At 43.9% G+C, this 26,653-nt stretch overlaps 1 protein-coding gene across 1 annotated transcript in view; it reads right to left on the reverse strand.

Annotated features, from left to right (window-relative positions):
* slit3 (slit homolog 3 (Drosophila)) overlaps positions 1 to 20,608 on the reverse strand; it is a 171,596-nt gene extending 150,988 nt beyond the window's left edge. The window contains exons 1-4 of the mRNA XM_010899016.4: positions 19,888 to 20,608; positions 12,609 to 12,680; positions 7,101 to 7,172; positions 3,233 to 3,304 (exon numbers count right to left, since the gene is read on the reverse strand). Coding sequence (XP_010897318.2) covers positions 3,233 to 3,304; positions 7,101 to 7,172; positions 12,609 to 12,680; positions 19,888 to 20,078 — 407 coding nt within the window. The 5' untranslated portion in view covers positions 20,079 to 20,608. The remainder of the gene's footprint in view (positions 1 to 3,232; positions 3,305 to 7,100; positions 7,173 to 12,608; positions 12,681 to 19,887) is intronic.
* Positions 20,609 to 26,653: the final 6,045 nt, after the last annotated feature.

Genomic DNA, 26,653 nt, shown 5'->3' on the forward strand with positions numbered 1-26,653 from the left:
ATAACGGCAGGGACTGTTTGAGTCCCATGGGTATCACTGACTGAAATGTCCCGCTTTCAAAAGCCCCACCACAGCTCAGCGCCACCAGGGGCCTGACCACCAGCCAGCCAGGAGGAAGTGGAATGAATACAATATGGGTGACTGGTGACTGGCCACCTCCATTCACCATTAATAGGAGCGGGCATCTTCATGAAACCCCTAATACTTCATTTGCTTGCCATTTGCTAAGTCCCCTAGAGGTGGTGTCAGTGAAGTTAAAGAGGAGGCGAACAGAGATACAGAGCAGAGAGGGGAAGGACTGAGACAGAAATCCCCTACTCGATGGAGAGCGATCCACACACATAAAGAGAGAGTGAGAGACAGAGAGAGGGCCACACAGAGAGACAGTGATCTGCAGAGTGAGGCTGCAGTCTCGGCCCTGTAACTCTAACCACATTCCTTCCAGGCAGAGCGGGCCTACACAGGGAGCGCTGACCACAAATGTCCCAGCCAGCAGCCCAGTGGCTCCATCATCTATGATCCATCCACCCGACTGACTCAGACCGGCCTCCCCAAACCAACCCCCAAGCAATACACCCTAACTCTGGGGCACCAGGCTTTAGCCCCAGCCTTCCAAACCCAAAACCGTGACCCTCACACTGCCCCAGTTCCTGTCAGTCAACACCTAGGTCTGTCCACAGATGAAGCAGTCTGCCCAGTCCGTTCCGCCCCCATTGTCTCCAGGTCATCTATTATACAATAGTTTGCATGATGGCACATTCACATCAAAGTCCCCCCGAACTGACAGGACAGAACATCTTTCCTTTTTTCCTGACTTCCTCTCCCCCAGTCTTTCTGTCTTCACTCTTTCTACTACAGCGAATGAATGAGGCCGTTACCTTAGAATGACCCCGACCTGAAGCAGCAGAATGTTTCCGGGATTTCTGGCCAATGTGAAGGCTGAGGTCGAGGGACTTCACACTGAATAACGCTGTCGAACTGTGATGAGTAGCGTGTGCTTTCTACAGCTGCCCTGGCTTGGCCGGCCCAAGCAGATCTAGGAGTTAGGCAATTCATATCACGCCAACATCACCCCGAATAGCCCGGAATGACAGGAAGAGCTCATGGAAGAGGCTCATAAACCACCTCTCTCTCCATCTAGATTAAGATAGCCTTCATTAAAGGACAGTTAAGTCATAACAGAAAGTCTCCAGATAGAGAAATCCAAATGACCGTAGTGGGAAACACGTTTTGTATTAGCTAGAGTTTTAGAGAAAACACTTTTACATTTAGTTTTATATAATTTTCAGGTCAAAATTACAAACACAGTTTACTGAGATTTGGATTAAAAGGGATAAGAGACTTGTTGCAGAAATATGGAATGGTGTAAGTAAACTCTCTTGCTCATGTTCACAACCATCCTTTTTTTAGTTTAACTGAGACTTGAAACATTTCCCCTTTCCCTCTAACAGGTTGACCCTCTGGCCGAACAGGGACCTCAAACAGAATATTGGATGCGAGGAATCAATATTTTTGAAGCACTATGGTCTAGATGCTTGTTGGATTCATGGTGTTAGCATTTTCCAGTGGTTTTACTGCTCCCTGCCAGAACTGTCTCATCTGCTGAAGGACAAAAGCCCGCCTCCTCAGTGGCTCCATCTCTGTTCAGAGAAGTCCCCCTAGGGTCCATTAAGGAAGCCACTGTAAGGGTAGGGACAAAGATGGCTGCCTGAGGTTTGAGTATGCATGTGAGGCAATCACACAGTTCTTTTAGGAGGACCTGTGCCAACTGTTTGGCAACAGTATTTGACTGCAAGTTAGAAGGCTTCTGGTTCTGGTTGCAACTGACAAGCAGATAGCAGCTTGCGGGCTGACTCTCATTGTCCAGAAAAAGTTGATATGGTTATGGGGGCTTTCCTGATGTAGTTTCTAAAATCTGTTACATACACGCTAGCATTCTCTGATGCTACAATGGTTTGATTTTGTACATTCCAATAATATAGTGAAGTAACCCCGTGTCACAGCAGCAAATCGTTATTGAAGTGATTTATCTACCATCAACAAGCGATTTTATGCTTTCATTTCAGTTCACTAGATCGTTTTTCCCATTTTTGTCTTTATTTTATTTCAGTTGTCATTTATTATAATAACCTTGTCAAAAACTATAATTTATATTTCCTGATGGTTAAAGGATAAGAACAGAGAGATTTACAATATTCGCTTTGGACTGTGTCCATTCTTTCCATACTTTAGAAACTGTCTGGAATAGTTAATAATGGCATATTAACCCCTGATAAATAAGTGAATTCATTGCCAATAACGCTTTTATGGTGAAGCAGCAAGGAGAGCAGAGGAAATTAAACTGTCATTCTCAACAAGTGTTTTTGAGACAGCATTGATAGCCCAGAGGAGAAATACAAACTGATGTTCAATTGGCCGCAGCTGATGTAAAGAGAGTATAATTACTTTAAACAGAGCCATGACTGCTGTCGTCAAAGACAGATCAAGTCATTACCACAATATGAAGCCGCACAGTGCAAACAAAGAGGTCATGATTTCATCTCTGAAGTAATCTCCAAAACAATAAAGGGAAAAGGACATGTAGAAATGGATTCAGTTGTTATTCAGCAGCTCAAATATCATTTTGCCTATTGGAAAAAAAAAAAGAACTAAACCTTAATAAAAAAGTATAAACCCCCCAATGCTGCTCCCATGTCACATATTCCTCCAGTTACTGAGAGAGCCCCAAAGTAAACACCAGTAAAGTTCAGGGCTGGTGGTTTGGTTCCACTCAGAATGAACCTGAACAAGAGTGTTTCACAGGGGACCAGCTTCAGAATACCCTGACAGCAAGACCAACGGCTGTGGCGTGACCTGGCCAGGCATTCAAAGGACTCAGCCAAATGGATCTTTGGGAATGAAAATGCTGCAATGTTGCCCTCTGGTCCAAGGAAAACACACCTTCACCTCATAGACAGTAGTACAAAGCGGGGCTGTGTCACCTCACGCCTAGCAGGGACTCGCTGCCCAAATAAAAGGCCAACATCCAGGGGGGTTAAAAGAACAAAAACACAGCAAGTATCCCTGCCCTGGCCACGTACCTCCTATCCTCCTCCTCAAATCAGATGGGAAGCAAAATATTTCAGCAGCAAACCCCCTTTCGAGACAATGATTGAAATTAAAACAGTAGGGGAGGGAAGCTGAATGTTTCCCAGCGATCGGATATCAAGGACAAGTCGTTTTTTTTACTTACAGGCGGCCCAGTTTGGGTGTGGACTGGAACAGCAGCTCCGGGAGAACCTGTAGCTTGTTACGGTTCAGACGCCTGAAAAAGACAGAAAGAGAGAGAAAGGAAGGGAGATGAAGAGAGAGAGTGGAAACAAAAAGAGAGGGAGCGATAGGGAGTGAGAAAGAGAAGGTCAAAGTGAAAGATTGAGAAAGGTAAAGAACGAGAGAGCAATAAATGGAGAGATAGAGATTGTGGCAGAGAGAAAGAGAGAGGGACAAAAACGTCATTGCGGTCAAAGCAAGCTGCTGTTTGATGAGACTCTGACATTTAACTACACCATGTAAAATGAATAGGGTGGTGGGTCTGAATTTGTGTGTGGTGTACTGTCAGAAACACAAAGAGAGACAGACTTGGGAAACATCTGAGGCTTGAAAAATACAAAAACTGCAACATCAAGCACCACTGTGTTGTGGTATAGCAAGAAACAGAGATTGATGAGAAGGCCAGACAAACATAAACGACACACAGACGCTTCAACCAATTGTTCAGATGACAACGTCAGAAGTGGGATGACCCTGGTCCCTGTACAGGAAGTCTGACATGAAGCAATGGCAGCGCCTGGCGGTCAAGAGTTCACTGCTGGGCTAAGGCTTTTGGCAATGCTGCCTAAGCAGGTGACTTCTTCTGAAGATAGTCATAGGTTATCAAGCTCTGAGGTCATGTGAAGTCTTTAAAGGCCATTACCACGCCAATGAGCCTCCGCAGGCTAACATGGTAGTTTCAGGGGGGTAGGCCTTATCATTGCACCAGAGCCTTTTTCTGAAGCAGGGGTCAAAGAGTACAGCTGAGGTATGTGGGGGAGGACTCAGGATGTCATGGAGCAAGCCCGATCACACTCCCTCCATCTCCATCTGTCCTCATCCATCCCTGGCCTGCACAGCCGCATGGGCAGACTAAAGCTTTGCCTAATACATAGTCAGCTAGCATATCAACTTTCCAAGCTATTACACCACAAATCACAATAACTGAGGCCTCAACCTCCGACCTGACCTCTACGCAAAACACAACCTTAGAAACCAGATTAACTGTCACGTACGTTCTCTAGCCTCAAATCTCCAATAAAACACAACTGATGTACCACTTAACTGTTCCGACTTGATCTAATCCAAGTAAATCAGATCTGTTTCGCCACATTCTCCACTGATTCTTTAGTTTCAGGAAAGCTAAACCCCCTCACCCGTTTAATTAACCCCACTGACATACATTTCCCCCAGAGAGACACAACATGACTGGAGACACATGTCCCCATGGAAACTCTATGATCTCCATTCGCGTGTCATCCCTGTCACGTAACACCTCGGCACTAACGCCAGCAGTCCCAGAGGCAGGTCATAAAGCGAGAGGTCGCTGTGTGCACAGAGGACCTGTGCCACACAAACAGCACCCTGACCCCCCGGGTGACACACAGGCTCCAGTAAACAGAGCAGGAATGTCAGTGTGTAGGCTGTGGTCATAGGACCCTTCACTCAGACCCCAGATTATACCCAGACCTTCCAGGACATGGTTGGGTGGGGATGACGGGGGCCAGGAATGGTGGAATACTGCTGAATTCCAGATGGTTGTGAAAAGCAGGTGGGTCTGCATAAAATACACCCAGGTAAAATAAGTCTTCCGGCAGTACTGGATGACAGTCTGTTGGAGGAGGACATCTGGTAGAGGGAAAGGGAGACAGGATGTTGAAGGAGGACACCTGGTAGAGGGATAGGGAGACAGGATGTTGGAGGAGTACACCTGGTAGAGGGAGAGGGAGACAGGATGTTGAAGGAGGACACATGGTAGAGGGATAGGGAGACAGGATGTTGGAGGAGGACATCGTGTAGAGGGATAAGGAGACAGGATGTTGAAGGAGGACACCTGGTAGAGGGATAGGGAGACAGGATGTTGGAGGAGGACATCTGGTAGAGGGATAGGGAGACAGGATGTTGGAGGAGGACACATGGTAGAGGGATAGGGAGACAGGATGTTGGAGGAGGACATCTGGTAGAGGGATAGGGAGACAGGATGTTGGAGGAGGACACTTGGTAGAGGGATAGGGAGACAGGATGTTGGAGGAGGACATCTGGTAGAGGGATAAGGAGACAGGATGTTGAAGGAGGACATCTGGTAGAGGGATAGGGAGACAGGATGTTGAAGGAGGACATCTGGTAGAGGGAGAGGGAGACAGGATGTTGGAGGAGTACACCTGGTAGAGGGAGAGGGAGACAGGATGTTGAAGGAGGACACCTGGTAGAGGGATAGGGAGACAGGATGTTGGAGGAGTACACCTGGTAGAGGGAGAGGGACACAGAATGTTGAAGGAGGACACCTGGTAGAGGGATAGGGAGACAGGATGTTGGAGGAGGACATCTGGTAGAGGGATAAGGAGACAGGATGTTGAAGGAGGACACCTGGTAGAGGGATAGGGAGACAGGATGTTGGAGGAGGACATCTGGTAGAGGGATAGGGAGACAGGATGTTGGAGGAGGACACATGGTAGAGGGATAGGGAGACAGGATGTTGGAGGAGGACATCTGGTAGAGGGATAGGGAGACAGGATGTTGGAGGAGGACATCTGGTAGAGGGATAGGGAGACAGGATGTTGGAGGAGGACATCTGGTAGAGGGATAGGGAGACAGGATGTTGGAGGAGGACATCTGGTAGAGGGATAGGGAGACAGGATGTTGGAGGAGGACACTTGGTAGAGGGATAGGGAGACAGGATGTTGGAGGAGGACATCTGGTAGAGGGATAAGGAGACAGGATGTTGAAGGAGGACATCTGGTAGAGGGATAGGGAGACAGGATGTTGAAGGAGGACATCTGGTAGAGGGATAAGGAGACAGGATGTTGAGGAGGACATCTGGTAGAGGGATAATGAGACAGGATGTTGAAGGAGGACATCTGGTAGAGGGATAGGGAGACAGGATGTTGGAGGAGGACATCTGGTAGAGGGATAGGGAGACAGGATGTTGGAGGAGGACATCTGGTAGAGGGATAAGGAGACAGGATGTTGAGGAGGACATCTGGTAGAGGGATAAGGAGACGGGATGTTGAGGAGGACATCTGGTAGAGGGATAAGGAGACAGGATGTTGAGGAGGACATCTGGTAGAGGGATAGGGAGACAGGATGTTGAGGAGGACATCTGGTAGAGGGATAATGAGACAGGCCAAGGCAGGAAAGGGACCAAGGGATTTGGCTGGGAGGTCCAGGAAATGGTCTGCCCGGATTCTGACGGGTATTTGTAAAAAATAATTAGACCAAGGACAAGGTGATGAGCATGGCATGGATGGTCTTGGTTTGGTTGCCAGTTGGTGTTCTCACCAGATACCTCCAGACCAAAACAGTCACACAGACAAATCAGTAAGCCCAGTGTCTAGGGCATTCATGAACTTGGGATCAGAAGCAGTGGTCTCTGGGTTGTTTTGAATGAGTGGTTAGTTTCAAGTCTGTGTTGATTTTCACATTCAGGAGAAATGGTTCACCTGTATCAAAGAGCAGGTGCCTTTAATGTTTAGGCAAACTAAATAATTCTAACATAAATATGTCTATTAGTCCCAATCAAAATCAACCCCTAATCCTTCCCTTCAACTTAATCCCGAACAACTGTGACCACAACTCTAACCATAACCCTAATTGTAACATTTACCCTAAACCTGTCCTATAAGAACACACAAAAACACATGCAAGCACAAAGACAAGTAAACAAACCAATAAACATCAACATACACATGCCAACACACAGCCACACTACAAATAACCAAACAAACGTGGAAATAGGGGTGTAAAGTATCAACAGGGTGTCAGAACTGCCGTGGTTTGTGGGTAGTAACTTGAAGTCATCTAGGGATACTCACAGTCTCTCCAGCTGTTTAAGGTCCTGGAATGCTCCCCTCTCAATCACTGAGATCTGGTTGTCCTCTAGGTGTCTGACAGAAAAGGAGAAAACACAATATAAAGTAAAAACAATATTTTATATTTCTATGCTCTTAAACTAAAGGTAAAATGCAAAATGGTGTAAACCCGCATTTTAGAAGCAAACCATGGTCGCAAACTGAGGTCGCAATGGGTTTTTCTTACTCAAGTTCAGGGGTAAACCACTTTGGTCCTGGAGTATGGTAGCACTACTGATTTTTGCAACAACCTGGTGGTTAACTGCACACACCTCGTGTCCCAGACATTATTCGGCCTTTCAGGGCAGGAGTTGCCTATGCCTGTAGTCAGCCTATACTCTGAACCGGACATCATGTCATGTCTCAGCATCCCTTAAGGTTTTCCAGATGCATTACGAAGACACAACATCTCAATCTCTATGGAGATGCTGTGTTTAGATTTATGTCTTTGGATATTAAGGCCAATCTGGAGTGACATATATGAGAAGCACATGAATATAAGAGTGACTAATACTCCGGGTGGCGAGATATAGCCAAGGCCAAAAGTAAAAAGTGGAAACCAGAGACATAAAACATTGTGCTCTTCTCATGTGGAATTCTGGTCTTTTGGCAGGAGGATCTCAGTTATAAATTGTCTTTTAGGCAAATGTTTATTATACATGTGCCTGTTATATCGCCATTAATCCATGTTTTTGTCATATCAGTTTCTCATCGGAGATGGCATAGTTGGCCACATCATACAGAATGGTTCAGAGGCAATTTGTAAAGAATACCACTGGTTTCCAAAATAACCCGTCGTCATGGCAAAAGACCAAGAGCCCAGACAGAAACAGGCCCATCCAAATGTTTGTCAGCAGTTCATCAACCATTTAATTGCTCAATGAAGGTTTGGTGTGATTTGCAGCTCCCCAGCAGTACTGATGACTCAGCCGATTAACTACCTAAAATGTTTACCAATGGAACATGTTGATTCTAATGGTCTATTCGGTAGAGATGAACCAATGAGAAAGCCGGTGTTCCGAAGCCAACCACTTCAAATCCCCTCCCTGCATTGTTTGACTTCAGATAGGCCGACTGAGACATTCTATGAAGCAGCGGCTTGTGTTAAAATGTTCTCAGCTATTTTTTTTTTTCCAACTATCCTTTGGTAGCTAGCGGATGCCTTGCCAACAGCTAAGCTGACCAAGCTGTTAGTGTGTTATTAGGGAGTGTGAATTGAATTTGTTCACAATATCAACATCAGTGCAGCTACTTAGCATCTAGCTGGCTACTAGCAACACACCAAGGCACATGCCTGGAAAGAAGCATAAGCACTGTCCTGACACTATTTGGTTTAGATTATTTTAATTTGATTGACAGTAGGTGCTCTGTTATTTCTGCCCAAATAACATTTGGACTGGCAATGCTGTTCAAAGGTGTAAGTGGTTTCACGTCGCCAAAGACATGGTACCAATTAACACGGTTACCAAAGAGGGTTTTAAAAACATGATCCGGTCGCTTGACAAGCGGTATGTAATTCCATCACGCAACTATTGTTCTCAAGTTGCTATCTCAGAGCTGTACGAGAAATGCAAGGCACAAGTTGAATATTATACAGCAACAATGAACTTGTGGTCCAGCCGGACAACGGAGCCCTACAGAAGTCTGACCGTACAATTTATTAATGAGGACCACCTGAAAAGTCGCTGTTTGCAAACTGCATTTTCCCAGAGGATCATACAAGTGAGAAGATCGCAACAGGGATGAGAGAAGCTTTAGCTGATTGTGACCTAGATGAGATTCATCTAGTCTGTATTACAACAGACAATGCCGCGGACATGGTGAAGGCTGCCGCCCTGAACAAGTAGACCAGATTACAGTGCTCTGGCCACAGACTGCATCTTGCAGTTGGTAAGTTATGTCCAATTGCACATAATATTTTACTACTGTCGCTATTGCTATGCCTATTATTGTTACATATGATTACCTAGCAACCTGTTCTAAAATATAACAATTTTCATGAGTTTCATAAATTGTAATTGTAGAGGATGGGGCTGGGTAAGAATGAAGGATACATACTGTCAGGTTGATAGCCAAAGTTATTTCTGAAGACATCCAGTTTTTTTCATTTCGCAATATATATTACAGAAAAACAAATTATCGCAATGTCAGTTATTTCCAATATCGTGCAACCCTACTCTAAACTGACCAGATGGGGTGTGGATGGAGTTTTTTTGCATTGTGTGTACAATTATCCATTATCCACAGGGGACCAAGGCCAGAACTTCTGCTGTTGTAGGAGGCAAGCCAGCAATGAAAAATAAATCCTTACTTGGACTTGTAATGGGTATCAGTCCAAAATGAGTGGACCAAGCAATCCAAGAGTTAAGCCAACTTTGGACGCAAATTCAAAAAACAACTGCATAAAAATGTATAATTGATCAATGCACCAATATACCAACTCCCAAAAAAAACAATATGATTTTTAGCTGCAGAAGTTAAGTCTCTCACTGAGCTCTACAGCTTCCGACCACAAAGAAATACCAACCACATTTTAGCTGTCAGTCGCCCCAGTCATGTACCTGACTTTACTGTATTTCAGTAAACATTCTCATTTAAATCCCACTGTCATCCCAATGTCTGTCCACAGCATCTTTGGAACAGTGAAGGCAGGTAAGTTACTGTACTTTCAAGCACACAGAAAGCTAGCGGACCACCATATTGGTCACCAGGCTGGCTTAGTCGGCGTCGTGCAACATTAGCCTATCTAGCAGTGATCTAATGCTGTGTCTTGCAATGGAATGCTATACCTCACAATATGCTGAAGTACAGCAAAACAGGGTGTCTCGTCAATGAATACATTAGGTCACTCTACACAAACCAGACTAAAGACTCTACAGACACACCTGAACACCAGAGAGAGAGAGGAAGGGGCAGACACACTTACCCTCACCAGTATTCCTCATCACTGTCCCTATTAAAGTCAATCCTTCTCTAGTGAAGGATCTATCTTGTAAGAAATTATTTGGGTTTCCATTCCATAATAATAATTAAAAAAATGATACTCCCTGCACCTTAGGGGTGGGTATTGGCAAGTATGTTGCGATATGCTATATATCACGATACACATGTTAGGATTTAATACATCTCGATTCATCACAATATCACAGCTGAATCACCAAACTTACTGAAGGGCTAAAGAAAACCTCTAATAATATTAGGCTATATACTTCAATTGGCAATCTTTGGCTAATCCCCATTAGCCACCCTTAATAAAAAAAGAAACACTCAATTTGAAATTATTTGAAACAAATGTCTACGTTTGCATTAAACAATATATTGCAACGAGATTGAGCCAGCAGTCAAATTAGGTCAGTACAGCTAATATGATCATAATAAAGTAAGAACAAGGCAAATCTCAAGACATACACATTTTTATTAAGGATAAGGGGAAGTATGTAGCGTACATCCTTTGGCAGATGCAGGACATCATCACGATCAAGTGAAAACATTGTCAGCCAAGAACAATTAGGCCTACTGCTTCTTGGCTAGCTAGCGAAAGTAAGAGGTTTGCTGCACAAGCGGAACATTTGCGGGCAGACAACTTTATTTTAGAATGACAGACGAAACAAACCGGACAATTATTTGTCTTGTTAGCAATGACATGTTCCATATTTGTATGAAATCGGAAGAAAGGGGAGAAAACAAGGACGTTTCTAACCTTCTATCACCAAACAACACAGAAACAATCTCTTCTAAAAGGTTGTGGCCACTTTGGAGCTAGCATTTGAGTAATGAAATTAATAAAACAAAAAAGTAAAATGACAGCATACCCTTTTCGGGTTTCTTATTAATGGCTATATCCATGGGAATACAGTAACAGGCTTTTCAGGTAGATTTTGTGATATATGTTTAACATCTAAAATTGTTAAAGAAACACGCCCAGGGTGTTCAGCGACCGCTAGAGTAATTTAAAAGACGGCTGTCGACAGCATAATAAATAAATAAACATAGATTCTAGAGATTAGAATATTGATACAATATTATGAAAAAATTATCACGATTTTACATTAAATCGTTGTATTGGCACAGCACTACTCCACCTGTGTCTTGCCTTTTACACTGCAACGTTACAAAAATCTCAATTAAACTTAACATCAGGTTTAAAAGCTCACAACCCTAGTGTGTGTGTACTCAAATTTTAATCATCCCTCGCACGCCACTAACTCTCCTTCTCAACTAAGGTAGTCTGACTCCCAGGCCTTTTCCCAAGGCCTCTACATCCACTAACTCTCCTTCTCGACTAAGGTAGTCTGACTCCCAGGCCTTTTCCCAAGGCCTCTACATCCACTAACTCTCCTTCTCGACTAAGGTAGTCTGACTCCCAGGCCTTTTCCCAAGGCCTCTACATCCACTAACTCTCCTTCTCGACTAAGGTAGTCTGACTCCCAGGCCTTTTCCCAAGGCCTCTGCATCCACTAACTCTCCTTCTCGACTAAGGTAGTCTGACTCCCAGGCCATTTCCCAAAGCCTCTACATCCACTAACTCTCCTTCGCGACTAAGGTAGTCTGACTCCCAGGCCTTTTTCCCAAGGCCTCTGCATCCACTAACTCTCCTTCTCGACTAAGGTAGTCTGACTCCCAGGCCATTTCCCAAGGCCTCTACATCCACTAACTCTCCTTCTCGACTAAGGTAGTCTGACTCCCAGGCCTTTTCCCAAGGCCTCTACATGTCCTGGAGTAGGGAAATGTCACCGCTGTTAATCATGAACCACATAAAGCAGCACTGGGCCTGGCTGACAGCAGTGCAGGACAGACACTACTTATTACCACTCCTTGGGCGCTTTCGTTTGCCGTTTATTTTTATCTCCACGTCACCCTTTTTACAGGCCCCTTATTCAGGAGGTAAACAGCACTGAGACATCCTTGGATTACAGTCATTAGCTCAGCACAGTCACACATGCTTTCTTCAGCAGAAAGACCAGGAAAGAGGAGGAAAGAGGAGGACCGTCAAGTCAATCGGGACAGCTCCAAACAAATTGAGTGTCAAATACTTGGTATATCATCATTGTGATGGCCCCAACAGATTATAGGAGGTTCTGGTAGCGTTGCAGTTTTACCGCTTGTCATTACCAGGTAAAACGTGCAAAGTATATGCTTTCTAGCTGTGTAAATATTGACATAATTATGGCATATTGCTTCCATTATTTTACGTTTCCATTTGCTTTGTTGTTTTGAATAGCTCGTAATTGTAGGAAAGTGCACATTTTTATAGAGACAATTCCCCTATAGCAAATTGTTGTTTAAGCACAAACATCACTTTCAATGTAATCACTATAACCTGTATCATTCCTAATAAATATAACTTACTTTCACAAAACTATTTGAGGTAACACATACCAATGAGCTGCATTTGCCTTGACTCAAAATACAATGGTAATTTACTTTATACATAAAGATGTTTATCATATGCGAAGAATGGATAATGCTTACAAAACTCGCAGGTTCTTGATGCCAGAAAAGTCAACTTTTGTGATCCTGGTGATGTTATTCCTGTCCAGATCCCTGAAAAAGAGAGAGGGAGAGAGAGAGAGGACGTCAGAACTGTAATCACACATCATAACCAGTCCCATTTTATCAGTGTTCTGTCAATGCTGGTGAGCAAGGGATATTAATGCTATGTTGTTTTTATTAATGCATTTCAGTTTTCCTGGCTAAGGCCCAGGTTGCAATGCTCTGCTTCGTGGAGATGATGCCTTGGGCCTCCTGGCTGTGAGGTGATGCTGGGGTGCTCGGTGTTGAAAGCTGGCGTCTGTCTGTCAGAGTAGGTTATTGTCATGTTGTGAACGGTTGCCCCTAAGACATGGAGCAGGGCAAGACCCCACCCTCTCATCAGTCCCTCTCTGGCATTTGCCTTCTACCCAAGACACTGAATCCTTTCACCTCAATACCTGACTGAGCAAAGAAGGGCCCTCCAGGAGTTTGAGTGGCCCCACACTCCGGGGGCCTGAAGGTAAGATGCCACGATGTTCACCAGTGTGCGTGTGAGTGTTTGTGTGTGTTTGCACATGTGTTCCTTCATGGAAATCCACACATACCATACCAATGGCAAAGGGATCATAAGCCTGCCCCAGCCACTAAGTCAGTGTGTATTGTACTGTATAGTCCTAACTGGCAGCATGAATGCGGCGCGCTACTAGAGCATGAGAAATGCATATAACAAATATGAAATTCTATTGGTGGGAGCATGAACAAAAAGTTCCTTCTTAAGATTGGATGTTTTAGTTCCAGACGTGTTTTAACTGCTTCTTAGAATGTGTACGTAAATGAAAATCTGTGTACATTCAAAATGGATTCAGACTTATTTCCTCTATGGGAACTGTTTTGTTGGAATTTTGCAGCACTTGAATAATTAGGGGGGAAAGTACACACAATAAACAACACAATATACACACAGTTACACACACACACACACACACACTTACACATATCCCCCAACACACACACATGTACGTACACAAACACAGACACACAAGGCTCTCCTAACGCTGGACTCAGTGTGTGTTTCTCATAATATACATAAACATTTATAAATCTGATTTAAAGGCATATTGGATTTCAAAAGGCTTCCCCAGCTCTGCACATAAAGACCTCTAATGGGAGCCATATTGTGCCCTCGGAGAGGACGGGGTCCTGACGGACTACTGCCTTTCCTTCACCCGCCTCGCCCTCACTGTGCTCCCTCACATTACTTCTCTCTCACTCTATCGTTCCCTCTCCCTCGCTGTCTAACTCTCCCTCTCTCACTGGAGCGCTGTCTCTCCCTATCTCTTTCCATCCCTTACCCCTACTCACCTTTCCCTCCCTCCCACACAACGCTGTCTTTCCCCTATTCTGTTTAACCCAGCTTTCATACACCCTCGCTTTCCAATCTCTCCTTCTTTATCTCCATCCCTCACCATTCCCAGTAACCGTTACAGTCAGGAAAACCTGTTTTACCAGGGGCTATAATAAGGAATTGCTGGACAAAAAAGCAAATGAAATCAGCTTCTATAACACCCCTTTAAGTGACCAGGTGGGGGTCATTGAGCTACAAGGGGCTTTTGTGCGCCCTGCTGGCCATTGTTTGTTTTCATTTGTGTGAAGGATAAGGTGGCAATCCAAACAGCAGGTGTTCGGGGCCTCATATTGCCCCCCAGGCCACCCCACCCTCTCAAGGCCTTTAAACCATTGAACCAACTAGTCTGGGACAGAAGCTGACAGACCGTTTTACTTACCTCAGGGTAAATCACTTACAGGAGCACTTTATTGGTACACTGACCAACTGGGCAGGAAAACGTTATGTTGCACAAATGACATATCGTGTGACACCTACCAAGAAGGCTCCCAAAGCCCCTTTAAATCCATGGGAGAAAATGTTCATAAAATCACAAACAGTCTTTATTTTTTTTTTCATCTAATGCTCTGCTTCACAATGAGTTTCCTGCTGTAATCTCCTGTTATTTTCTTCAAAGCCAATGTCGTCTGGTCTTCCACAGCAGATAGGTATGCTCCATTTCCTTCTCAAAGCCTCAGAACCATGTTTGGAATCTTAATTGAGTTCCTCCTCTGGAGCTTGGGACTATTTGACAAAGATTTTTCATCAGTGGAAAATTCAGACCTTCGCAGAGTACAATCTTCCGCGCAATATTTCAACATTGTCATTCAGCACACTTGCTCTTGAGATAAAGCAGAGCAGCATGTATGTACGTATGCAGACATTTCATTTGAAAGAACATTATTATGTCTTTCATTTCCATTTTAAAAGGGTGAACGTGGACAGAACAGAGCGAGCACATTCTTTCCTCTTGCACTTACACGGCCATATTACAGTGAACAGTTGACAAGTAATTGGAGATTAGCAATTAACATAGCAGACATTGTACAGTGCATGTTATTCAAATCTGCACTGGCAATGGGATGGATGGCTATCATCAAAAGCATTTCCAGATCACACACAAACTAAAAGACATTTGAGACTAGCACAACTGATGCAATGTTTTCATAAGGCTCTTATCGGGATATTGGTGGTTTCCAGGGTGGAACTTGGCCCAGTGCTCCCTCTTTCCCTCCCTACCGCAGTACGCATGTCTTTTCCAGTACATCAGAGCTTTTCCCATTCCTGTGTGTTTTCCTGTTGGAACTCTGCTTCATTTCCACTTGTGATTGAACAAATAGGGAGATTTGTAAACCCAATCGCCAATTGGAGGAATCAAATACTCCTTTTCTAACTTTCATTTCCTTCACAAGGGATATTTTTTGAGAAGGTCTCAAAAGTTCTGCATTTTTGTCCTCACTTATGGGGCGCCATGAGCCCAAAAGGTTAGATTTAATTAGAACCTTTGTTGTCTAAATCATTTCTTTAGCCCACAACACCCTGCATGCCTTTCCAGCAACAGCTCACACATTTCAGCCTTGGCTGAGCCGATGCATTTATTACAAGAATCCCTCAGACATTCCATCTCAATTTATCCTGCCGCATCTGCTAAAATTCAAGATGGTTTATTTTCAAAGGGCTGACAGGTAGACAGGCCAGTCTTCCAAGTGTACCTAAGTCAGTGCTTGGACTGTGTATAGTACATGACTCCTTAGATTAGATCTGTAAGGAGGACCTTAGAGGTGACTAGGGCACTTTTAACACTTCTGTGTGAAACGCGATCTGACAGACATGACAGTCCTCATAGCATTCATCTCAGGGAAATTGCTTGTGAGCGACCAAAAGTTTTGGCGTTGTGAGGGGGGGGGGGTTGTAGGAAACAGCCTATACGTAAACCAAGGAAGATGGATGAAGCCGAGGAGCAGGCGAACAGAGCGGCCATGACACAAAGGCAGGAATAAATGTACCGTCCCAGTAAGCTAAACTACACTTAGAAGTCATATTTTCAGTCATTGAAAAGACATCTGTGTTTCACAAGTTTAGGCACACAGTGTAGCACAGTACAGTTTCATCCGCTGAGTGCAGTGTTGTGCAAAGCAATGAAGTGTATTGAGTAGTACGTTTCACAGCAGTTCAGTAGAGTACAGTCAAGAACACTAAATCTATGATTGTTTTTGATTTGGTCTGATCCAGACCTGCTTGTCTAAGATGTGTCATGTGACATGCAGCATTCATGACGTACTGTAGACTGAACACACAAACACTCCCTATGTTGTTTTTAAGAAGGAGACAATAGCAATGTGATAGACAAACATTGGTGCTTCTAGGAAACACTTTGACAACCATGCCCACAACCTGGCAACCAACCACGATATGTGTCTGGTTGCCACAAGTTTGAAAAATTATTTTAGGATAAACAGACTCCATTTCAACCATAGACCTTGGTGTATTCCCAAATATTGAGTAATACGAGTATTGTAAGATAAAGGTGTTGCAAAATACACTAATTAGTAAAAAGACTGACAGTCATCTCCAGTCACACCTACACAATGGACAAGCGTTTCCACCAGACACCCAGCACCCTGGTACAAAGCCACTAACAATGTTGCTAAAGATCAGAGCAGCTCACGGTCCACACGGTCCATCCATTCCTCATGAAACACCATCAGACGGCAGCTTGTTCCTGCCTAGGCATCATGACTGCCTATGGGAATATTACCCGCAGCTTACGTCGACACGCATAGTCATTCTCCCAGCTACGTTCTCACTGCACTGTACAGAGAACATGCAGTGATTCCTGGCTGGCTCCATAAGTTGTTTACTAGGTTGCTAGCTGCGACATAGTGTTTGGGGCCCTTGTGTAGCTTACGTCACAGTGACAAAGGTGCCAAGACATGCAGAGGTATCTATATTTGTTAGATTGGGATAAACACCATTACATCCACCTAAGAGCTGAAAATATAAAGCATGAGGGAACAAAGCAAAAGGCCTTGATGTGTATCGTTGCTTTGGAGACAGAACCCTAACAATTAGAAAATGGTCCCTGTTAACCTAAAATGGCCTCAAGCTTACAGACTTTTACATACTATCAAAACGTGTCTAGCATTAAAGTATGACACACACTTGGACGAGTTATGGACTTCTGTCTTGCTGCATTTTGTACTAACTTCTTAAAGAACACATTCGTGACTTGGACCACTTTTTTAACAAACTCTCAAACAGAAAGTCTGCTTCCGCTCTTTGCCAGCTCTGGTCTTTGAAGTGCTGGCTGAAATAAAGCACCTCCAAATATTTTCCACGGTGGATCTTTTTTTTAGAAGATGTACGGATGTTATTGCCCAGTAGGCTAATCGGAGTCTTGCCTGCTGGCAGTGCCAGAGGCAGCCTCCCAATGACGTTAATCTCATTATCAGACAGTTGAAATGTTCAACCACAGCAACAAACCTCAAAGATTCACATACTGACACGTGCCCAGCTAAGTCCCACTCGGGGTCGATTCATCTTGTTCATCATTTAGACACCGAATTTGGGACGTAGCAGTACGTAGTACCTTTGTACAGTAGGCTACAAATCGTCTAGGATAATTTACTCCTCCCTGTAAGGGATAAGCAGTGTAACTAGGATGATGGATGGGTTAATTAAGTGATGGTAACCGCACAGGCATCGTCCTCAGCCAACAGCTGCACTCTCCCACCCTGAGAGTGCTGGTGGACTATGGGTGCGGCCGGGCTGTGGTTCGTCCATCGTGGCTTCAGCAACCCTGAACATCAGTAGCTTGATAAGAGCCAGTAGCTGCAGCAGCTTGCTCAACAAGCACACCAGTGTGAAGTCTGCTGAAAGCTGGGGAACAGATAAAACTCCACTGTGGAGATGATGGCATTTATTACATGAGGCAGGAGTGGGGGAGAGAGAGGGAGAGAGAGAGAGACTGTGTGTATGTGTGCATGTGTCTGAGAGAGAGATGTGAGTAACTGAGTAATAGCAATCAGTTTCAAGGTGTAGTTTCTGAGAATACAAAGACTGTTAAAAATTTTATGAATGTACGTATGTAATGTAAAGGAACTTGTGGTTATGGAAGGAAGCCGCGTTCCAACAGTGAAGTCATGGTGCCCACTGCCCAGCATGGGGCAAGGGCTTCGTCATTAGAGCTAAATCAACAACTCCAAGGTGTTCCGGGAACTCGAGCAGGGTGTGAATTGCACCCTAGAGAAGAGGTGCCTGTTCCACCTTCGCCATCGTCGTTAAGCCCTCACATTCCTTCTGCTAGGACAAGATGCAAATGAGACCTCAAGTGGTCCTGAGTAATGAGGACAACACTGATTGAGCTTCTTCTTTGGTATTCAACAGGAGCTAGGTTGGCATTCCCTTTGGGAAACCGGAATGGTCAACGAGCAGGTTTCATCTTATTATTATGTTAAACCCGCTAACATTGCCTAGCAATTATTACATGTTGTCTAGCAATTATTACATGTTGTCTAGCAATTATTACATGTTGTCTAGCAATTATTACATGTTGTCTAGCAATTATTACATTTTTACTTGAAAAAAATAAGACAGAGTTAATTCTAATCACAATTTCCTCTCCAATAAAATGTTATATAATTATGGAACTTGCCTGGCAACAATGTAATAAAGAAAATTTACACTTGAACCTAAAATGGAACACTCTAATCTCACCTTGTATAATTATTTATTTTTTCTCAGTGTTAAATGGATTGGGATTGCGCTCTCGAATCCAACAGGTCTTAGGGGGTCAACTAGCCCATGGCTAATGCGACCAGTTTGCTTTCATACCACTTCCAAGCAAAATTATTGTTTATTGTTGCAGTGCCTTGTGTTTTGTAACCCCTGCTGTCCTTAAGCTGCTTAGTTATGCTAGATAATAGGTTCCATCTCTTCGGATCACCAGAGGTGAAAACACCGCATTTTCAGGGATTTTGGGACCCGCTTCTCCATCGGAATGCAATTTCATGCATAGTCCTCAGGTTAATGGACTTGAAATAAAATGTGGAGGCTTCAGGCTACGTTGAAGCCACAGGTCAGACCTCAGCTATTGGCACTCCCAAAAGTGACAATGCACATGACACAGGACACACAGGCAGATGTCTTGATTTTAACAATTATATTGGTGACTCACTACTTTGTGTCACATCCTTTCCAGCTGTTCCTACTTATTCCCTGTTAAATTCCTGTACAAGGCTTTGTTATCAACCCATGATAATGAACATTTCTAATTTCCTTTTAAGGTAAAACTATTATTTATGATATTTCACTGAATTATGGGTTACAGAAGTTTGGATGTTTGAGGGGACAAGGGCACCTCATCATTTAGTACTAATTTTTACACTTCGTTATGCCACTTCTGGTCTAATTGGTTCACATTTGTACTGAATGACATATCTAACTATGCCTGGTTAGCGTGGTCCGACAGGTCCGGTGGAGGATCCATCAAAAATAGCTCTTCCGTTAAAATAAATGAAACAAAATAGACACAATAGTAACCGCCTCAAAAACCTTTAACTTATTGTTTCTGTTTAAATAATAACTTTCCAAAACAGTGAATACTCTATATTCGCATGAAGAACAGATAATAGTTCAACTGAAGACCTGTCAACATTTTGAGGTAACATGTCCGCATCCTAAAGATCAACAGCTGCAGCTGACAAAGGCACGCGGGCAAGGCAGGTGCCAGATGTGTCGCATCTTCATAGATATATCATTTATTAGAACCACATAAAACATGCTCTGCATAGTAACAGTTTAATAATACTACAGTAACTGCTCTAACATTATCTAGGTTCTAGCCGTAGAAATGTACACATTATGCGCTAAGGGTTGTTTCATTAATCTACTTACAAACGTTCCGCGTTTCTAGGTATTCCTTTTGGCACGGTCCTGAAGCCTTGACCCTGGCAATCCACATGAGATCCAGAGCAACTGCATTTGTGAGGACATCCATGCACGGCGGCAGAGCACAGCAATCCGCACAGAAGAAACCATATACACCAGTGATACGCCGTCCACTTCTCTTGCACAATCGGTAGCATGGTATCCACCGTGGCAAACAAGTCTTTAAAAGTAAAATAATTCAACACTAAAGAAAAAAGTGGTATAAAGAAGTAATCCCTAAAAGTTTTAATTGAAAGTCAAATGTGTCCAGAATTTAAGAATATGAATAGATCAATTCCTCAAAGTTGAGTAACTTCCTAAAGAAAATCAACGCGGAGTTGCGCTCATTCAAAGTCCGACTCGTGTACTGCTGTTTCCTCACCATTGATACAAAACTGTTGAAATATTTGATAATGAAAAAAATCCTCCTTTTAAATGAAATTTCAAAGATCTTCACCCAAATTCGTTTATAATTTTACTTAGAACAATCTTCCTCGTAACCTCTCCAAATATATATTTTTTAAAGTCCAAAAGAAGAAATGTTGGCCTACATTAAGTAGATGTGATAACAATTTCTCATTTCTTGCGTGAACTCCAGATAGTAAGCAGCATCACACAGTCCAATTCAAATTGATGTCTTTTAGAAACACTAGAACTCTTAATCACAAAACTTCAGCGGAGCGCATGTAGGCTGGAGTCCCTGCGAGAAAACTCATACCTATTTCCAACCCCCAAATTCTCCACTTCAGATTCCTACTGGTTCACAGTGCGCTGATGTCACCAAAAGCAGAAAGTTCTTCTAACTTTTTTTTAATGGCACTCATCTGCTCTTTACAATCATTGTCTGAAATAATGAAGTTCTATGAACTTTTTGAATGAGTTTCAAAGTGTTTGTCAGTCTTCACGGAAAAACCCTGAATATTTAAGTTGTCTCCGTTTTAGGTCTTAAGATGGGTGTGCGTATGCAACTAATAACTGGACTGGTAACGGGCATGTTCTTTTAACTGATGTTGCCTGGTAAAGAGGTTTTGTTTTTAGTTGCAGGCTTGTTAAAATAGAAGTGGTTATAACAGTGACACGTGCTTTTAGAATGACTCCGTGATAAGGATAAGCACGCCGTTAAAAAATAGTTGTGTAGGGTAGCCAATTATAAGTTGAAGGCTGCCCACTACAATAAAACAGAGATTGTCGTCTGCCTTCCTATTTTGTTGACCTGTGTTTTAAAGTTGTCTAAGCATAAAAAGCAATTTCTTCAATTACACGTATATCGATAGACCTACACATCAACTAAATAAAATCCAGCCTCATCTTCCTTCTCATCCAGCCTTCACTTCAATTCAGACTTGGTTCTCATCCAGTCGTCACTCTCATTCAGACTTGATTCTCATCCAGTCGTCACTCTCATCCAGACTTGATTCTCATCCAGTCGTCACTCTCATCCAGACTTGATTCTCATCCAGTCGTCACTCTCATCCAGACTTGATTCTCATCCAGTTCTCAAAGATGACATTTTACAGCTGCAGTGCCCTCATCTGGTGAGAAAACGAACCAATATATTGATGTTTAAATAACGGAATTGAAGCACACACACACACACACACACACACACTCATTAATGCAGTTATCTAATCAACCAATCACATGGCAGTTGCTTCAATGCATTTAGGGGTGTGGTCCTGGTCAAGACAATCTCCTGAACTCCAAACTGAATGTCAGAATGGGAAAGAAAGGTGATTTAAGCAATTTTGAGCGTGGCATGGTTGTTGGTGCCAGACGGGCCGGTCTGAGTATTTCACAATCTGCTCAGTTACTGGGATTTTCACGCACAACCATTTCTAGGGTTTACAGTCCTGTGGGCGAAAGTGCCTTGTTGATGCTAGAGGTCAGAGGAGAATGGGCCGATTGATTCAAGCTGATAGAAGAGCAACTTTGACTGAAATAACCACTCATTACAACCGAGGTATGCAGCAAAGCATTTGTGAAGCCACAACACACACAACCTTGAGGCGGATGGGCTACAACAGCAGAAGACCCCACCGGGTACCACTCATCTCCACTACAAATAGGAAAAAGAGGCTACAATTTGCACAAGCTCACCAAAATTGGACAGTTGAAGACTGGAAGAATGTTGCCTGGTCTAATGAGTCTCGATTTCTGTTGAGACATTCAGATGGTAGAGTCAGAATTTGGCGTAAACAGAATGAGAACATGGATGCATCATGCCTTGTTACCACTGTGCAGGCTGGTGGTGGTGGTGTAATGGTGTGGGGGATGTTTTCTTGGCACACTTTAGGCCCCTTAGTGCCAATTGGGCATCGTTTAAATGCCATGGCCTACCTGATCATTGTTTCTGACCATGTCCATCCCTTTATGACCACCATGTACCCATCCTCTGATGGCTACTTCCAGCAGGATAATGCACCATGTCACAAAGCTCGAATCATTTCAAATTGGTTTCTTGAACATGACAATGAGTTCACTGTACTGAAATGGCCCCCACAGTCACCAGATCTCAACCCAATAGAGCATCTTTGGGATGTGGTGGAATGGGAGCTTGGGATGCTTTCAGCATCTTGTTGAATCAATGCCACGTAGAATTAAGGCAGTTCTGAAGGCAAAAGGGGGTCAAACACAGTATTAGTATGGTGTTACAAATAATCCTTTAGGTGAGTGTATATATATATATAAAGTGTCAATCACCACTAGACCTACATTTAGATGTTGTTAAGTTAATAGTTATTGTAACTTTGTATTGGTGGTTGATGTTGGTTCCAGCTTTGTAATAACTAGATTGTAGGATGTATACATTTAAGCTAAAACTAGACAATCTAAAAGCAGGCAGATTTATGTCAATAGCCTTAGAAACCTCTATAATACGTAAATATCTGATGAAAATGTGGGTTTTTTGATTTGTTCAAATCAAAATGTATGATCTAATATCACTGGCGGATCATTTTGCTTCTATTTAGGCTCGCTTAAATGTGCAGTGTATTGTTAAGCAAACCAAGCCAGCATCTGCCTCAGACACCGACTGTGAGACTCTTCCTTTTCTCTGTCCAATGCTACTCCTCCTAAGAGACTTGTTTAAAAGGACGGAGGAGATTGAATCAACCACTGTCTGCCAGGATAATCCACTTACAGTAGTTTCAGCTAAGAGCAAATTGAGATGCTGTTTATGACATTCTGGACTGCTACTTCTCTCCATTCCCCCCATGCCTCTCCCCCTGTCTCCATCCCTCTACCACGATCTCTCATTGCCGTCGCATTAACGAAGGTGTCTGGATCAGACAGTGGGGTCACACATCTACCTCTCTATCAGAGCCCAGATGTCACTGGTTTTCAGATGCCGCTCTGTGCCTCTCAGATCGAGGTGAAGAGTTAACTAATTCTTCAGTCTGGGGACTGAGTGAGGGGCATGTAGCTAAGCTGTGAACCATGTGTGCCGAGATATAACTGACACGCACACACACACACACACACACACACACACACGGCTGCAGCAGCCGTCACATAAATCAGGGGCATGTCTTTGTGTTTAAGGGTTAAGAGGGTTTACTTTGTACTTTACCTTTTCCCTTTCTCATCGCTGGGACAAGGAATGTTCTGTCATCCACCTGTGGATGAGTGTGGTTAACAAGCATGGCGAAGAGAGACCCGGAGGAGCCCGGAGGTTCAAGGGCACTTCCCAAACGGTCGTCATTCAAATAGTCCAGAAGGCCTCCTTTCATGTTGGGTTGTCTCTGCATTCAATATAGAGCCAGTGTAAGAGAGACAGGGAGTGAAAGTGAGGCTGGAGGATGCTGCGTTCAGATGATCCAGAGTGTTAAAACGGATCTCTGTGGTTCATATTGAACACACACTGTGTGTATATGTCTTATCCAAATGGCGTCCCAGGAAATGTATGGACAGTATACAAGAGAAACGTTGCTTAGGAGATCGGTTTGCTGAGCAGAGGCCCACAGCAGTGCTTAGGCTAGGCCCGCCAAAGACCTGTCTAAGGAAAAGAGCCATTAGCGTGCCATTAGACATGAGAGCTCCTTATAATGGATGGCTTTAACATAAAGAGAAATCCAAACTTTCCACCAATTACGTCAATCTCTCTGCCCATCTCAGAGCTTTAGGAGTAGGGTGGAAGACCAAAGCAGGGGAAAGGGAACATATATGGATTTCCTCTCTCTGCTTACTGTCACTCTCTGTCAGTGAGGCTGAATTGCACTGTGCTGTTCTGGATTTTGGTTTTGTAACAGAGAATATTTTAAATAGAATATTCCCGCTCATTACAAGCTGTGCAAGTCATCACCTGGTTCACTGAGAAAATACCACATTACATTTCAGGTCAACCTGACCATTTCTATCAAGATTGACAGAGGTTGACAGAGATTTTCCTTTTTTTAATTAACCTTACAGCTGTTAACCCTCACTTGTAAGTGGTTCCTGTGAGCATAGCACAAGTAGAACAGCAAACAAAACAAGAATAGGAAGTGGCGTGCTCTCCCGAGTCCCTGGCACCCCTGCTGGCTCGCAGTGTGTGTGAGCCAGTAGCCTGCCTCCATGGCGGCCAGCCGGCCAAACGCTCACTGGTCAACGGTCCCGGCATCCTGTGTGAGAAATGTGCCTGAGTCCGTCTCAGAGCCATGTGTGCCATTGGAGTTGCCAGCCCCCCAGTCACCAGCGCCACATTGAGACGCTAATTTGCTAATTATATCCACATTGTCTCAGCTCATTAAGAAAGAGAGGGACAGAAAGATATAGCACAGTACAGCTCTGTGGTGAGGCTTCGGGGAATCGCCAGCACCAGGAAACTCTCCCTGCTCCGGGTCTCCGTACCCTGAAAGCACCCCCAGGCCATAACTGTCAGGTCTCCATCAGGCCAGAAATCCCCCCCAAAACCCTCTGTTCTTATGCACAACACAGCCGTGCGGAGAATAAAGAGACTGCCAGATCAGATCTTTGTGGGAGTGCAAGAGAAAAAAGAAGAACAAAAACGCTTTTTGACTTCTGTGTTCCTTGGTGGCTGGTGAACAAACACATGGAACAAAAAGCAACACCAGATGTTGCCACCAACCATCCCCCCTTTTCATATTTATTTGTAAGCTATTCGGCAAGCTGTCCATATCCCTGGGAGAGTTGTTCTGTGTTTAAGCCCTCCAGACATCATAGATTATATGCAACCTGAAGCTGTTTCATTCCCGGGTCTCACCTTTAACCCTGCTCTTATGCTGGGGCAAACTAAGTTTAAGGTCTGAACACTGCGGCACTGGACATTTTTGCTTTTGCTGTATTAGGGATCTCACCCTCGGCCCGGTCTTGTCGGCTGCCGAATACTGGAGCGTTGAAAGCAATGTTAATCATGAGCCAAGTAATGGTGTTTTTCTCTTCTCCATTTTGGCACACAGTGAACATTTGCTTTGGCTCTGACCTGCACTGTTGAATTGAAATAGCCCTGTTGTAGAGAAGAGTAATCACAGGAATAGCAGCGCCGCGACCAGACAACCTTCTGGTTGCCTGTTGTAGGAAGTGTACAATTAGATGGACACATTGCTGCAGTCAGGAGTTTACGCGTTGAGGGAGCGGGGTTTATGATTTGTCATTTGGGGGAGAGTAGGTAGGAAAGGGGGTGGGGAATTTGGGGGGCTATCTGGTGCCCTTCCGCTCCCCACGCCTCTATCAGGATTAGCCTTTAAACAATTCCACATGTGGGTCTGTCTAACCCTGACGTTACAATGTTAGTGGGTTTTTTCTCTCTCCTGTGTAATGCTGGATGATTGATGATCCAATTTACTTGGGAGCTATCATAGACACAAACACTGAGTACCGGGCCAGCCGGACTATTGGCTGCTCGTTTTTCTCTTTCTCCTTCTTCCACGTGTGGCACCTTCATTATTATTATACAGAACATGAACTATGGAGGGTGGTTCTGGTACTGAGTCAGTGTTCTGTAGCCTTGAGGTGCTCTGCTATAGACTTTCAAGTTTCCCCTCTGACCTCAGTGAAGGTGATATAAGCCCAGACAGCCAAGTCATGGATCTGTTCTCAGTGTAAGTAGAGTTTCAAGCCAGCATCCTATTGGCTGATAAGCAGGCTGTTTATATGGTGAGGGGGGTGACAGTGATTAAACATGGCAACCCTTTGCACCTTTAACGCCGCCTTAACTTTAAAGGACCCAAAACAAAATCTCTGAAATGAAATAGAATTTCACAGCGACCCTCCTAATTGGACACGGCTCATGGACTACTATAAACACAGAGCTGGGCCGTTACTAATTGTTCCAAGTCCACTGACCGGCCGTAGCCCATGGCTTCGTTTAAGGTTCAGCAATAATCTGTAATTAACAATAACCTCAGAGATCAGACCCCCTGATTGAGGGCAGCACATGTGAGCCATCTGCATTACCCCACCAACGACAGTTCTGTCTGTCTGTGGAGAGGCCTGGTAGCAGCCAGCCAAGACCCCCAGGTATTTGTCCATGTATGTCCTAGTAACGTTTATCTTGGGACTCAGCAGGGAAAACAGCCGAAGATTGACACGTTCCAAAGTGCCTTGTTGAATCTAAGCAGCCATTAGCAATGAGCTGGATAATGTACAAGACAGGTTTCAGGCAGGATTTGGGTTTGCTCTACACTAAATAAGTCTCATGTCTTATGGGTACCAGTATCAATAATGATCTACAAAAGCTGAAACTCAATTGACATTGGGATTCTATCACTCAGCCCTCTGAGCTAAGATTGTTATA

The sequence above is a fragment of the Esox lucius genome, chromosome 4 (genome assembly GCF_011004845.1).
Source record: "Esox lucius isolate fEsoLuc1 chromosome 4, fEsoLuc1.pri, whole genome shotgun sequence".
Taxonomy (NCBI): Eukaryota; Metazoa; Chordata; class Actinopteri; order Esociformes; family Esocidae; genus Esox; species Esox lucius.